Source organism: Camelina sativa, chromosome 13, assembly GCF_000633955.1.
Source record: "Camelina sativa cultivar DH55 chromosome 13, Cs, whole genome shotgun sequence".
Lineage (NCBI taxonomy): Eukaryota > Viridiplantae > Streptophyta > Magnoliopsida > Brassicales > Brassicaceae > Camelina > Camelina sativa.
This window is the reverse complement of record NC_025697.1, coordinates 20189109-20205679: the sequence shown is the minus strand read 5'-3', so window position 1 is coordinate 20205679 and position 16571 is coordinate 20189109. Positions and strand designations below refer to the sequence as shown.

The 16571-nt window shown below is 37.0% G+C and overlaps 2 protein-coding genes and 1 pseudogene across 2 annotated transcripts; all 3 read left to right on the top strand.

The window, feature by feature from the left end:
- On the top strand, nucleotides 186-1660 carry LOC104737240. Its single transcript, XM_010457371.2, has 2 exons — nucleotides 186-296; nucleotides 932-1660. Exon 2 carries the CDS (start codon nucleotides 965-967, stop codon nucleotides 1493-1495), a length of 531 nt encoding a protein of 176 aa, XP_010455673.1. The 5' UTR covers nucleotides 186-296; nucleotides 932-964; the 3' UTR covers nucleotides 1496-1660.
- LOC109128392 lies at nucleotides 3983-6248 on the top strand (annotated as a pseudogene).
- Nucleotides 6624-8570, top strand: LOC104737239 (flavonoid 3'-monooxygenase-like). Its single transcript, XM_010457370.1, has 2 exons — nucleotides 6624-7605; nucleotides 7762-8570. The coding sequence occupies exons 1-2, from the start codon at nucleotides 6667-6669 to the stop codon at nucleotides 8383-8385; spliced, it is 1563 nt and encodes a 520-aa protein (XP_010455672.1). The 5' UTR covers nucleotides 6624-6666; the 3' UTR covers nucleotides 8386-8570.

The window sequence follows — 16571 nt, the reverse complement described above, 5'->3', positions numbered from 1 at the left end:
AAATGAATTCAACTAATGACCATAATCATAATATCCGGTACAAGAAGGGTTTTTAAACAAGGATCAAAAAACATTTCCTATACATAAGGAGAGGATATTAAGGCCTTAAAAGCCCAATAAGCGGAATTGGGCTCAAGATAACACTTTTATCTTGTAACCAAGCCCATACATTTCCAAACCAGCGTCTCTCAGTTTCTTCTTTCTCGTCTTCGTAGCTGCAACGACGGAGTTTTTTTCTTACTAGCGAAGAGAGAGAGAGAGAGTCGCCGTTCACCGATCCTTTCTCCGATCTCCTTNGGGAGTTACCAATGCAGCCACCGTTTTACTTCCCAATACCGCAACAAGCAGCAGCAGCAGCAAGCGCGGAGTTGGAGTTGATAAAGTCTGTTTCGAAAGAGAGTGAGAAGGTTCTTGAGNATCCTTCCAGGTATATTGTCTCTCTTCACTATCGTTATCTCCAACTGTATGTGAATTTTGGTTTCCTCGCTTCGAATTTTTTATCCTTGATGTGAGAGATTCTAGGGTTTTTTTTTTTTTTTTTTTTTAATCCTTGCTCTGTAAAAAATTTTATCCAGAATCGTTCTAAATCGATTACGAAGAATCACTCATTCGATTCCGTAAAGATCGATTTGGTCAGTGTTGTATCTACGATGATGGGAATATTAAGATCATTGAATCTGGATTTAAGTACTCATAAACATTTTTGTGTGTATTTGTAGCAATGTTGGACTCAAAACTTTAGCTGCATTCTTGTAATTGCTTAAGCTTTACATAATCTAGAACTTGTACTGAAAGAGTCAACTTGTGTTGCTATGGTAGTTAGCTAGAGTTTGATATTATGTATCTATTTTCTTTAGGTTTCTATGGTTTCGAGTCGTTGAATTTGGCAAAACTATAAGAAAGCGTTGTTGTGTTTCCTGATGTGGATTTCATCTTCCAGGTTTTTGCAAACTTGGTATATAGTATGGGTGACTTTTCGATTCAGATCAGTTCAAAGCTGATCAATCAGCTAGCTGAAGGCAACGATCAACCAAAGAGGAAGGCGAAGAAAACCAAACCCAAAGTGTCACCACAGAGGAAGGTGGAGCAAGAAGCGAAAACACACCACCACGATGCAGAGAAGCCGAATCCAATGGGGGAGTTACCAATGCAGCCACCGTTTTACTTCCCAATACCGCAACAAGCAGCAGCAGCAGCAAGCGCGGAGTTGGAGTTGATAAAGTCTGTTTCGAAAGAGAGTGAGAAGGTTCTTGAGAAGCTGGAGAAAGTAGAGAAGAACCTTGTTCATGAAGTGACAGAGAGATCCAATGAGCTGAGGGAGAAAGAGTTCAAGATCCCTGAACCGAAACCGATGCCTTGTTCTGAAGATCACGAAGCGTGGATGAAATGCTACAAAGAGAACATTGATAACCCGTTGAAATGTAGCGGTTTGGTTAGGAGTTACCAGGAGTGCGCACGCCGGTGCAGACAGCAAGTGAATCCTGAGGAAAAGTAGAGATAATAAGATTGGGAAAGACTTTTTTTGTGATAAGAAGGGGAGAGAGTCTGTTTTTATTTGCTTTCTGAGATCTTATGAATGATACAGGAAAATGAGAATTGATTCCTTTTTTATTACTTGAAAGCAAAAGGAAAAAATAATTAGAATCTGTGATTATTTTCATCAGATCAAACTTTCAGAACTTGTGTTCTCTATTTACTATATTTTTTTTTCTTTTTTTAAACATTTTTTATTAAGAAAAACCATAACTAAGTCATGCAGATTACAAAGATACTTAAGTGCTAGAAAGACAAGGGTGCAAAAGATGCACACATACAATCGAATCAACTGCTTCGATTGACTTAAGCATAAGATATTGTAAACCGCTAGCCACAACCACTTTGTCTCCCACGACCTTTGCCCTTTCCACGACCTCTATATTCTTTTGCCTGTAGGAGTCATTAGATTCATCGGTTCAGTTTCGTTATCCGATTCTGATTCCGACAAATCTTCTTCTCCTTCGGTAGAACCCAATGAGGCAAACTGATTGGAACCAAATTTAAACTCAGCTTGTTTACTACTTCCCCCTTGGAAAGTAGCATGAGACATAGCTGAAGATATACGTGCAGTTTCCTGAATAGGAGACTTAATATATAAAGGAGTTGTTGGACCAGTTTTAGAAATAGAAACATTCTTAGTGACTGAGACAATTGTTGACAATCTTTGTTCCTCTACAATAGTTGGTGAAGCTGCTATTGAATCTTCCGCTGGTAAGAGAGAACCATTAGTAATTGGTACATCAATGCTTGAGATCTGAATAGGAGCAGTAGTCTCATGAGTATCAACTGGAACGGAACTTGGAGCATTCTCACTACCAAGCTCTGCAATAATAGATGACTCAATAATAGTAGCTACACTCGCTTGAGGAACTGATGTAGACTGTAAGCAACGCTTTTCTTTATGACCCAACTGCCCACAATTCTTACAATTAGTGGGTAACCAAGGTACTCTACCTCCACCATAGAGATAAACCCATTTATGTCACCAGCAGCAATCTTAGTTGGAAAGGCTTTGCTCAGCTCAACCTCTACCAAAATCTTGGCCTGACCCATCAGAAATGGATCTAGTCTAGGTTTATGGGTTGCTATGGGTGCACCCAATCCAGAAGCTATATGACTTATACGAGGAATTGAGTAGAGAAGGTTGGGTATGTTTTTTAAAGTCACCCATACAGGAATCGTTTTGATCTCAAGGATTGCTAAAGATGCTTGTGGAGTCCAAGAAGCTACAAACATCAAAAAATCATCAACAAGCCAAAGACCCCTCTGAAGAACCCAAGACCTAGTTGATTCATCCGGAATGTGAAAGAGATAGTTTGAATCTCCTAATTTTCTAATTGTGATTCTGCATTTCCTTCCCCATAACTTATTGAAGATAGCAAATATTAGACCACCATGTGGAGACAAGCATCTATAGAATTGCCCTATTATGTACTCTTTCTGATTCTCTAGCCCCTTTAATAGAACATGTTGCGGTATAGTTACCTTAGGAATCCCATCCAGTAAGTATTCTGGCTCCACTGCTATTTACTATTTTGGCTTATCTTGCACAGAGATTGCCACATTATTTTCGTAAAATCTGGTTTCTCTACTGTTTCCTAATTATTTTTGGAATAGGAGCCATTAAAGAATCTCATTTTTTTAAGTTAGTTTTGCTTGCGAGCTATTATGATAGAGACTCTTTTAGGTTTCATCCTACACTTCCTCTGCTTGTTCCTCCTATCCACTCTGAAGTTAAAGAAACCACTCATTGCAATTCCTGTATCAAGGTTGTCCAAACCAAATTTCTAGTCCCTTGCACCCTACCGGTTTGTGATGTAACCGGCCGATTATGTAAACTGTTGGTTTTGTTGTTCTTAGAATTGTTTTTTTTTCTTTTTTTGGGGTTGCATGTGTAAAAGTGATGATGTCTTAAGCTTTTGTAAGGTGGAGACGATTACTCATTCAATATCTTCGATTTTCTTTTCTTATAATAAAACTTTTCTGAGAATTGTCCACTGTGATTTGTGTGTGCTGAAAGTTCATATTATTACTCGATTTGGTTGTTTGTAATTGTATTATTTTATATAATCTAGATTTTTACATTGCATAATTGATAAAAAAATATTCATTCGAAAATCATTGAACAGTCTTAATATAAATACTTAACTCGTTTATTCTAGAGGTTAAAATCGAAGATTAAGCCACATTTGATAATCAAACAAACAAATCATACACATGTTATCATCTGCAAAAACTTAGTCATATAACTTAATTTTAAGTGAATAATGAGTAATACCGTTGACAAATTATCAGATTTGACACGGAAAAAAAATCTATAACCTATGATAACGAAATTAGGCTAAAATTGATCAACTTGGAACCTGACAACTATATATAGTCGCTATTTCATGTCCAAAATTTGATTACAAAAATAAAATAAAACAATAATACATAAAGGGAAACAATGTCTGAAATTTTCAGTTTATTTAGGGTCCAAAATAGCAACGGCAACTTCTTGGACTCTGTCTTAGCTTTGATAGTCGTGTCCTCTCTTTTTTGGTATATATGGCTTTACGCCAAATCCAAAAGACGGTTTCCACCGTTACCGCCGGGTCACACTTACTTTCACAAACTTGCTCAAAAGCATGGCCCCGTTTTCAAACTATGGCTCGGCACCAAACTGACCATTGTGATCACTTCTTCCGAAGCCGCACGTGAGATTCTAAGAACTAACGACGTCATCTTTGTGAACCACGACGGAAACGTGGCAGGTTCGCTCAGCACGTATGGTGGCGTAGATATCGTCTATTCACCATATGGACCGGAATGGCGAATGCTGAAAAAATCTGCATTAACAAAATGTTAATCAACGCCACGCTGGATTAAATTTTTTTCAATTCACTTGGCCATCGCGAGACCAGGCGAACGGTCCGCTATTTGGTGGACCGGGCTCGGGCTGGATCACGGGTTAACATTGGGGAACAGATATTTGTGACCATATTGAATGTTGTGACTCAAATGTTGTGGACTTGTGGGGAGCAACGATTGCTGATGGCGAGGAGAGAGACATAGTTGGAGCTGATGAGTTCTTCGAATTGATTACGGAAATAACTGATATTTTAGGAAAGCCCAATGTCTCTGATTTTTTCCCGGTTTTGAACCGGTTTGATCTTCAAGGTTTGGCTAAGCGTGTTTGTGGACCGGTTCAGAGGATGGACCGGATGATCGACCGGATTATAAATCAACGGGAGAGAATGGATAAGGAAAGTACAAGGAACAGTGAAGATTTTTTTGATGGTGTTGTTGAATGCTAAGAATGAAGATGCAAACACGTCAATGACGTCGACATCGCATCAACGACGTCGACATCGGTGGGATATTCTCAACAAAATTGAAGATGAATTGGATAACCTCCGAGGCAGAGAACCAGTAGCGACACTTGATGTTGCTCTGTGGAGGACTCAGACAGGTAAATTCAGAGCAAAGTTTTCAACACAGGATACATGGCATCAAATAAGGCAGAAAGGTCCTATTAAAGAATGGTATAAGGGAATATGGTTCTCCTCTGCCACTCCTAAATACTCCTTTATAGTATGGCTAGCAACGTTAAATCGTTTAACCACGGGGGATAGAATGTTGACATGGAATGCGGGAGTGAATCCTTCTTGTGCTCTCTGTAATGCTCCATTGGAGACTAGGGACCATCTGTTCTTCGCCTGCAACACCTCAAGTCAAGTCTGGAAGCAGCTGGTTGGGAGACTCTTACCACCTGCTTACCCGACAAACTTCAGTGCCCTGCTTGATCAGATCACTGCTCCAAATTCTATCTAACACGCTTCGATTCATTCTGCAGTTTGTTTTCCAGGCTGCAATCCACGCTATCTGGCGCGAACGCAATCGACGACGACATGGCGAGCTTGTAACCCCAACGGCTAACCTTGTCAAAAACATTGATCGGACTGTCAGGAACAAGTTACTATCGCTGCAGACTCATGGCTCCAAGCACCATGACGGCTTGTGTGTGTGGTTAGGCTCTCGCCTATAAAGAGTCCTCTCTACTCTGTTTTTTCCCACTTGCTTTGTTTTTTCAAAGTTAAATAGCTTTTTTAATTGAAGGAGGCATCTAATGTAAAACAGGTTTTTTTTGGGTTGAATATAATTTAGCATTCAGTCAAAAAAAAAAAAAAAAAACATGTCAATGAACCATGTCAAGGCCTTGCTAATGGTAATTTAAAAAAAAAAAATCGACTTATATTATTTCCAACGAGTGGATGACATTTCCTTTATTTTTTTTTGACGTAATGTTTTTTTGTAATGAAGTTTTTGTAGTCTATATATTGTTAATTTATAGGCTTCCTGATTATTAGGATATAGTGCTTGGTGGTACAGAGACAACTTTGAACACAATAGAGTTCGCAATGGCAGAGCTTATAAATAAACCGGAGATCATGAAGAGAGCTCAACAAGAGCTCGACAAAGTTGTGGGCAAAAACAACATCGTCGAAGAAGCACATATCACTAAACTTTCATACATTCTATGCATTATGAAAAAAACCCTAAGGCTTCACCCAACTCTTCCTCTTCTTATTCCTCGCTGCCCATCTGAAACCACGGTTGTAAGTGGCTACACAATCCCTAAGGATTCTAAGGTTTTCATCAATGTTTGGCGATTCATAGGAGGGGAAGAAGTTCAAAAAACAAATATTGTCCACAACTTTCTAATGGTTTAAATTAGTCAAACTCGTTAATTCAAAGCATTTGAAAGTTGTTGACAATTTTTTTTGTTTTGTTTTGTTTTTGTTAACTTAAACAAAATAGATTTTTTTTAATATATAAAAATTCGACACCAAATGTATTTCCTCTTTTGTTTGGATGACTTCAAAATTTGGAACTCTATTTTGTATACTATCAATTTTTCTTTGACAAAAAAAATATTATTATTTTTGACGACTTTTAAAATTAAAATATTTTCAACAACTACACATTTTGATTTTCAAAAATGATGAAATAATATCATCCGTTCAAATGTTATCAATTTATCATCTTAACTGTGAAGATAAATAATGCTGTACGTCCTGACCGTATACAATATCATTAAGGGACAACAACTCAAGTCCATCTCGTAAATTCTACAAACAGCTGTAAACGATGTCTCCGATATCAACTCTCTTTACCGACAACACAATACTAATCAATGTTAAACCATACGCAGTTATCGTTCTCATAGCCATCTTATCGATTCTGTGGTACTTCTTGAAACGCTCCCCGCATCCGCCTCTACCGCCTGGACCGCGAGGGCTACCTATTGTCGGAAACCTTCCCTTTCTTGATCCGGATCTTCACACATACTTTACAAACCTCGCTCGAAGTTACGGTCCAATCTTCAAACTCAATCTTGGTTCAAAACTGACCGTCGTGGTCAACTCTCCCGCACTAGCTCAAGAGATATTTACAGACCACGACATCAATTTCTCAAACCATGACGTCAGTCTCACAGGCCGAGTGGTTACCTATGGCGGTCTCGACCTTGTTTTGTTACCATACGGTGCCGAATGGAGAATGCTTAGAAAAGTTTGCGTTCTCAAGCTTCTTAACCGAAAAACTTTGGATTCTTTCTACGAGTTTCGATGCAAAGAGATCCGGGAAAGAACGAGATACTTGTACCAAAGAGGTCAAGAAGAATCACCAGTCAACGTCGGTGACCAGATCTTTTTGACGATGATGAACCTCACGATGAATATGTTATGGGGAGGTTCGGTGAAAGCAGAGGAAATGGAGAGTGTTGGAACAGAGTTTAAAGGAGTTATTTCTGAAATAACTAGGCTTTTGGGTGAGCCTAATATTTCTGATTTTCTCCCAATGTTAGCAAGATTTGATCTTCAAGGACTTGTGAAGAAGATGCATGTGTGTGCTCGAGAGCTCGATACCATACTTGATAAAGCCATCGAGCAGATGCAACGACTAAGAAGTAGGGATGGTGATGATGGTGAATGTAAAGACCTTTTGCAACATTTGATGAAGTTAAAGGACCAAGAAGCTGACTCAGAGGTTCCCATTACACTCAAACATGTCAAAGCCGTACTAATGGTAATGAAATAATTTCAGTTTTAATACTTTAATTTAGAATATTGATAGCATATTCTTGCAAACTATGTAGCTTAGTCTTACGGTTTTTGGGTAAAAAAGAAATTATTTGTTTATGGGGACTGACTTAATCAATGTTATTGTCATATATATGTGAAGGATATGGTAGTTGGCGGTACAGATACAACAACCAACACGATAGAGTTTGCGATGGCCAAACTAATAAGCAACCCAGTTTTAATGAAGAGAGCGCAACAGGAGCTAGGCGACGTTGTAGGCAAAGACAACATAGTTGAAGAATCGCACATCACTAGACTTCCTTACATAGTCGCCATTATTAAAGAAACACTTAGACTTTATCCAACCATTCCTTTGCTAGTCCCTCATCGTCCAACTGAAACCGCGGTTGTGGGCGGCTACACCATTCCTAAAAACACTAATACCTTCATCAACGTTTGGTCTATTCAGAGAGACCCAAATGTGTGGGATAATCCGACTGAGTTTCGTCCTGAGAGGTTTCTTGATAATAAGTCTTATGATTTCAGTGGAACAGATTATAGGTTTCTTCCATTTGGATCTGGACGGAGAATTTGTGCGGGTATAGCACTCGCTGAGAGGATGGTTTTGTACACTCTCGCGACATTCTTACATTCGTTCGACTGGAAGATACCGGAAGGACAAGTGTTGGAATTGAAAGAGAAGTTTGGTGTTGTCTTGAAGCTCAAAACGCCTCTTGTTGCCTTGCCCATTCCAAGGTTGTCCGATTCGAATCTTTATTTATAATGGCTAAAATCTTTCTAAAAACGGGAAAGATTGTTATAATGTTACTAATATACAACAAAAATAATTACTGTTTTTGTTACTTTGGTGATGTTGTTGTTATAGTGACCAATATGTAGATTATGTGATATTTTTATTTTATTTGTACGACTATATTTTATTATGGTGAGTGTTATTTCACTGAATCAGTTAGATTGGAGCATCATACGGTAAATAAGTAGTTATTCTAGCTATCTTTATTTTTATTTATAAATGGAATCTTAGTTTTATGTTTACTAGGTTGGTATCCGCGCTACGCTGCGGGATTGATTTTTTATTTTATTTTTGTCATATTTTCCTGTTTTGTTTTTCTTGATTCGTAATTTAATATATGTTATTTGGAATCAATTCATAAGTTTTTGATAATTTCAATAGTATTTTTTTATTAATATTATTTACATCATCATATGATAATTGAGTTTTTTATTTCATAAATTTAGTTTTTGAATAGATTTTAAATTTTATTACCAAATAAATTTAGGGATTACAAACTATTAGTTATTGATTTGTTTCTCACTCACAAACCCTCTAGAACAGTAAGACATGTTACTCTTTGATGTATACATTTTAAATGTTCTTGATGGATCTCTTAGAGTACGTTAGGTTTAGGCAATTCAACCTGTGTGTCATAAATCTGACATAAACCAAAGATGAAGCTTTTGAAATTTACTAAGATCGAAAGGGAAATAAAAAATGATAATTTTCACATAGAGTTCTGGAAGTAGTAGTAAGTAACATGTATTGTACTAAACCTTGAAAAAGAAAACGTTCTGATCCAAAGCAGCAATTTGCTCAATATCATCTTCATTTAAGAACTAAGTGAACAAAGAAAAGGTGAGTTAATTTACACAAACACTAATATTTTTTCTTGAAGAAACCCTAAAACCTTGAATTAAAATGACATCTTTACCTCGATTGGACCTGTGAATCTAAGAGAGATTAATGAACTTTGTCATGCCCAAGTTGCTCTTTTGTGAAATTTTTAATCTTTTGTATATAAGACGACAATTGTGTGGTTAGGGAGGGGCTTACCTGAAGAATTGATATCTCTATGTCTCTATTCTCTTTTTCCTTCTTCTTCACATCACTATGCATCTCTCTTTCTATTCTATCTTTTCAAATTTCTTCCCTGCCCTAATTTTTAACTTCGCCTCTTCTTCGAAAGAGTTCTCGATAACTGGAGAATTTGATTGCAGAATCTGTAGATTTTGTTGAAATTCTTGTTCGAATTAATCAAAGTTGAATTTGGTGAGATTGCTTTGCCTCTTTAAACAATGACCTCTGCTTCTTCCATGTCTCTTGCTGCACGAGTCGTGTGTTTTCTTCTCTTAGTGTTTGTTTCATTGACGGCAAAACTTTGTGACGATTCTTTTGTTTCTTCTCTGTAAAAAAACAGTCTTTTAGTGTGAAGGAGAAGAACAAACAATTAGAGTCTTCGTGTTTTTTTTTTTATTATCTCGGCAAGAGTTTATGAAGTGAAAGACAACGTGATGTGGCATATAGGGGTGTCAATCGGGCTGGCTCAGCAGAGTCTGTCCCAAAATCCGCAAAACTCGCATATATTTGAGCCCTTCTCGGCCTGCCCCATAATATTTTCAAGTCTTTATTTCAAAGCCCGGTCCGGCTCTAACAGGACTATATGACTTTTTGGGTTTTTTCATGCTTTTTCGGGCTTATCTTACAAATAAAAAATTTAAATTTATAAGTTAGTTTATAACATATCTTAAAAAGCAATGTTTGGCATGGAGGTGTTGATAGCTAATATCAAAAAGGCTGAACGAGAGGATAAACTTACTGGTATTACGCTAGCTCGGGATTGCCCCACCATCTCGCATTTGCTTTTTGCAGATGATAGTTTGTTCTTCTGTAAAGCAGAAGCGACAAAATGTAGGACGATCATGGAAATCATAGGAAATTATGGAAAAGCGTCCGGACAGGAGGTTAACTTGGAGAAGTCGTCTATCATGTTTGGAAAAAACGTCCCGGAGGACTTAAGAACCCAATTAAAGTCTGTCATCGGTATTTCAAAAGAAGGCGGTATGGGTTCTTATTTGGGTATTCCTGAAAGCCTTCAAGGTTCGTGAACTAAGGTTTTTAGTTATGTTAATGATCGGTTAGATGATCATGTGAATGGTTGGTCGGCGAAATATTTATCGAAAGGCGCCAGTGAAATCATGATCGAGTCAGTTGTGTTGGCTCTCCCAACTCATGTTATGTCCTGCTTTAAATTGCCACAGGAATTGACGTCTAAATTAACAAGTGCTATTTCAAGATTTTGGTGGCGGTCTAACGATAAAGCTCGTGGTTTGCACTGGGTTGCTTGGGATAAAATGTGTGATGATAAATGCGAAGGCAGTTTGGGTTTTCGAGATTTGGAGCAATTCAATGACGCGATGCTGACTAAGCAGTATTGGCGGTTAATTCATTATCTGACATCTCTAATGGCCCGTGTGATGCGAGGCCGATATTTTAGAAATAAACATCCTATAATGGCCAAAAAGCCATACTCTCCCTCATTTGCTTGGAGGAGTATTTTTTCAACGAAAGGCTTAGTGGAAAAAGGAGCAAGATGGGCATTAGGATCTGGTTGTGATATTTCGGTATGGAAAGATCCTTGTATACCAGATAGTCAACCAAGACCAGCTAACGGTTGTGGGAGACTGCTCCATCCTAACTTAATGGTTAATCATTTGATCAACCCGCACACTATGGAATGGCATCTGCCCATCCTTGAGGAGTTCATGGATCCAGAGGATATTCAGATTATTCAGGCTATGCCAATCAGTAAATCCTATAAACCGGATCGACTGATTTGGCATTACACTAAATCCGGGAAATATACGGTCAAATTGGGTTACCGGCTAGCCCGTGATTTAGTTAAGGTAGGTGAGTATGGACCGACGTGTACGGCCCTTCGGGCTCAAGATTGGAAACTTGACGTTCCCTCCAAGTTTCAACATTTTGTTTGGCAGATAGCATCCGACACTCTTCCGGTGTTGGACCGGCTAGCTCATTGGGGTGTTCGGTGCGACACTCTTTGCACACGGTGTGGGCTGGCGGCTGAGACGATAAACTATGCTCTCTTTGAGTGTTCTAGGTCTCGTAGGATCTGGGATTTATCTCTGGTTTCATTAACATTCAATGGTTTTCCCTATGGCTCAGTTTATTCTAATTTAGACTTCTTATTCTGGCGGGCGACATCTCAATCGAGTGTCTCAGATATTAGTTTTTGGCTACCTTGGATTGTATGGTCAATTTGGAAGGATAGGAATAAAAAGATTTTTCAGGGTACGGAGGCGGCGCCAATAGATATTATAAATCAGGCGGCTAATGATAGGATTTTATGGGAGGAGGCGAGGTCATTCACAGGCAGAGCCATGGATTATTCGACATCTATGGAAAATCTGGAACCTTCTCCGCGATGTCAGATTGATGGATCTGGAAGGGGTCTGACTCCTTTGTGGGCTTGGGTTGGTGCTTTTGCAATAGAGAGGACAAAGTGTTACTAATGGGAGCACGATGCTATAGACGTACACCCTCACCTCTACATTCGGAGTTACAAGCCTTGATCTGGGCTATGGAGTCTATGTTGGCGGCTGGCATGGATTGTTCCTTTTTCGAGACTGATTGTGCAGAGCTAGTGGCGAAGGTGTAATCTTCGGATGATTGGCCCGCATTCTCCAACCTGTTGGATGACTTCGATTTACTTAGAGCTTCCATCCCCGACTTCATCCTCAGCAGGATTCCGCGTTCGACAAATGTGAGGGCAGATTGTCTAGCCTGCTCATCACGTTCTTTAGATTCTGAAACTACTTTTGTAAACTTCTTCCCTCCGGTTTAGGCAACCAACCTTGGAGTACTGTTTTAATTTAATGTTCGGTTGACAAAAAAAAAAGAGCAATGTTTAAAGGTGCAATATAAAACAAATCAATCAAAATTTAAATAACTCATCTATATTCACTAAAACCAACTTAATCTAAAATAAATAAAAAAATTAAAACCAAATAGATTTTTATATTTTAACCAAATAAAATTTATATATAATTCATATAAAATATCACAGATAAAGATTTTAAAATTTTTAAGTAAGTTTATTAAGTAAATATAAAATTAAGATTAGAATTTTAAACTTTATTTACGAAAATTATTAAATAAATATTGCAATCAAACAAAATTGTTAACAAAAAAGTATAATTATATTTGTATAAGGGTTGTTGGGGCTGGTCCGAGCCCGATCGGACTAAGCCCTAAAAAATCTAAAGCCTAAACGGGCTGAGTCCAAAAGGTCTGATTTTTCTGGACATATATTTAAGTCTGAGTCGGGTGTTTTTCAATGAAGGCCAGTCTGCAGGCTTTGGGCCTAATTGACATGCCTAGTGGTACATAGTTTTTTTTAATTGGTTTAGAAATACTAGCTGTATTAATTGAAATGTTTTTATTGGCTATTGATTTTAACTTAGGTGTCAATACCAACTTCAATGTTTAGGCTGATGTATCACACAAGGAAAGCAACACGTCCTTCTTTTATTGTATTGATTCTAAAACTAATTAATACATTCAAAAATTTGAAAGATGATCATTTTTTCTTAAAAGTGGAATCATATTATTATTACTAAAAAATCTCATAGTTTTGTCTTTAATCTTTTAAAGTTTCATTTATTTACTTAAATTGTTTTTGATTTAGTTATTATTTTAAATTTTTTAAATATAATACTTTAATGCAAAAAAGGATCACATAGATTTGGACATGTGGCAGCTTCTTAGTTGCTTACGTAATAGTCTCTAAGAAAAAGTTGTGGGGTGCCTCTGTACTTTATTATATAAGTTTTCTTTTATTTTTACGATTTTTCTATAATGGTCAGTGGTAATTCACTGATTCAGTTAGATTGGAATACTACACCGAAATTTTTTAATTAGTTATTCTAGCTGTCTTTATTTTTATTCTTAAGTGGAATTATCGTTTTACATTCATTTTAAAACTAATTAATATATTTAATAATAAGAAATATAATTATTTCTCGGTTAAAAGTTGAATCCTGTTTCTACAAATACTAGCTAGATCCAACTAACTCATACTCTGCAGCTACGAACAACAATCATACGTATTTCAGCTCCACAAGCATCTTACATTCATAGACTCTGATTCCTCCTCCAACTAACCACTTTGTGTTCCACCCGAACAAGCCGCTTAAACATGTATCCCAAACATCACCTCGTATAGTTAGTGAGTCGCACAACCAACCATCCCTAGCGACCGAGTAACAAGAGAAATTGGTTGGAATACTTTATTTTGTCCAGCCACAGAACCACCTCTCCGATGAACCCTCTGATTCACCGACTTAACTTTAACCCCACACTTTTGAGCTCCACCTTTATTCTCTAACAACCAAAACCTAACTCCATATGCCATGGAAGCTCCTGCAAGGTTCCAGCTCAAACTGAGCTCGATGGCTCAACCAACAAGTCCATTTACCACAATTCAATTCATACAAAGCTCTATAATAACACTCTAATAAAACACAAACTAACCATTCAACTCGTAATTCCACCATTGGATCTGGAGCCTGTACTACCCCAAGTCTCTCGACAAAGTTTCCGCTCGATCAGACATCGTTATGACCTCCAAACGGTTTCCTCATAAACCCATCTCGAAAACGCTTATGTTCCATACTTAGCAAAAAGAGCACCATTTACCAGCAATTACCCAGCTTTCCATCAATTACGTGTCCCAGAAGTAATGAGCATTCCTTCAGTTTAAGTCCGAATAACAATCCGCCAACTGTTATGCACTCTTGGCTTCTTGGAGATCACGCTGGTATCATTACCTTTCCTAACTAATGTCAAATCCGGCGCCGGTGAGCATCCAAAATCGGCTCCTCCACACTGTCTTTATCTCCAACCTTCTCTCACTTTCTTTGGGTGCAAATGGTTGCAAGGTTGAAGAGATTGGACATGTTGAAAAAAATTATTCAACCAATTTTTACCATATACATTGAGAAGGTTGAAGAGGTTGGAAAAAATTATTCAGCCCGTTCAACTTAAAAAATTGAAAAAATAAACTAATCCTACAAAAAAAGTGTTCAACGTGTTCAACCACTATTTTGGAGATGAATGAGTTGAAAAATTTTCAACTCAATTTTGTTAAACCCATTTTTTAATTTTAATCAACCATTTGCACCCTTTCTCTTCTTCACCTCAGTTCACTCCGGCTTTGTTCTTTCACCACTAATGAAGCTTCCCACATCCATGAGATGACAAACCAGACCCACAAGAGGCCTTCCCACCTCCACCACGTCTCTCTCTCACATCTCGTCACGATTCCATCATTATTCTCTCCATCATGTGTTCCTCCCCTTTCCGATAACAACATCTACCCACGGAACAACCCTTGCTCTAGGACTCACGTTGCTTATCCTCCTCCTAAGTCGGAAGACAACACGAACACAACAACAACTCCATGGAGAATGAAATGCTTACACGGTTCACTCTTCTCCTCCTTACACCACCACCAAACCAGGCTCTCTGCCTTTTATCTCTTTACCCAAACATTGATTACATCTAACGTGGTGATGAATGACAATAACGGCAACGACAGCTAAAACCCACGACAACACTCAACACTACCACTTCACCCAAGGACGGCTAGGCTTCTATTCTCCTCTCACGCGACACCAACAACACTAACCCCCGACTCCCTCGCTCTCACGTCGTAGAAATTTCATAAATAATTGCATGCACAAGTAAAATAGAGTTTTGAAATTTCATACGGTTTAATTGAGTTTTGAAAATTTATTTGCATGCACAAGTAAAATAATGAAATTTTAAAATTATATTATGATAAAGTCATATGAAGTTTTTTATTAAAATAAATATTAGAATCTTTTATATCTTGAAATTATCTTATATTATAAAGTAGAGATCTTTCACAAATAAAATAATATTACATTATTACCATATAAATTCTTTTGAAATTATCTTACATAAGAGATTCTAATATTTATTTGCAGATTCGCTGGTTGCTTAGGATCAAGTTATATGCAGATTTGCTTGTTGAAGAAGGAGAAAGAGATAGAGTTGAATCATGGGTAGTTTCGACGATCTATCTCACAAAACTGCCTCGCTCCATAAGCCCAATTCAGCAAAATTGGACATTTAATAGTCCACATTTTTTCAAATTTTATTTCTTTTTAGTGCATAAAAACCATAATAACACCAACGAAATGTAAGAAATTACTGTACTATGCATAAACTTATTATTAAAAATAAGAGTATGGTCGTTTAAAATTATTACTTTAGGACACACCATTCATATCTTCAATTTTTAGTGAAGATTTTGTAAGAAAATAATATTTATGCACAAAAAATATAAATTATATATGTTTATTATATCTGGGGATAGTCAAAGTAAGTTTTTAAATATCAAATAGTTTAGTACAAATATTTATAATTTGAAAATATATAAATTATTTATTATAATAAACAAATTTTTAGTGAAGTGACTTTAGTGCAGTGGCCAATGATAAGTCTTTAATGCACAAGGCACCATTACACCCGGGATCGAGTCCTGTTCCCAACGAATGTAGGGATTTGGTTAATGGGCCGGCTAGTTGTGGCCCAATTGTTAAAAAAAAAAACAAATTTTTGTGATATGATATAGAAACATAATCAATTAATCTTAAAAACAGTTATACATATTTTGATATATTTTACTTGCATATTTTATCAAGTTAATTTCAATTCCACGCAACGCGTGGGTCATCTCCTAATATAAACTACCCATTATGATTTCTCAAAGGATTTACTCTTTGTATCGAACGTTTGATGTATTGCCTCACTAGCTCTCAAAATGTTTGTAATACTCTTATTTCAGTAATATAAGTCAGGTGTTAAAAAAATGAAAAAAAAAAACTCACGAAGGATCTGAATAAGTAACCATTTATTTTTGTGACATAAGTTAATGATGCCATAAGTAAAATTGTTTTGATATCTTTGAGACTTTGAAGGAAAAAAGGATTTTGATAGAATATATACTAAATTATTCTTCTTCTATTAAAATTATTCGAATTGTGTGTTTTTCCTCAACTTTATTAATATTTAATTATAATATTTTATTGTACATCTAAAAAAGTTTGACGATTATTGTTTAAATT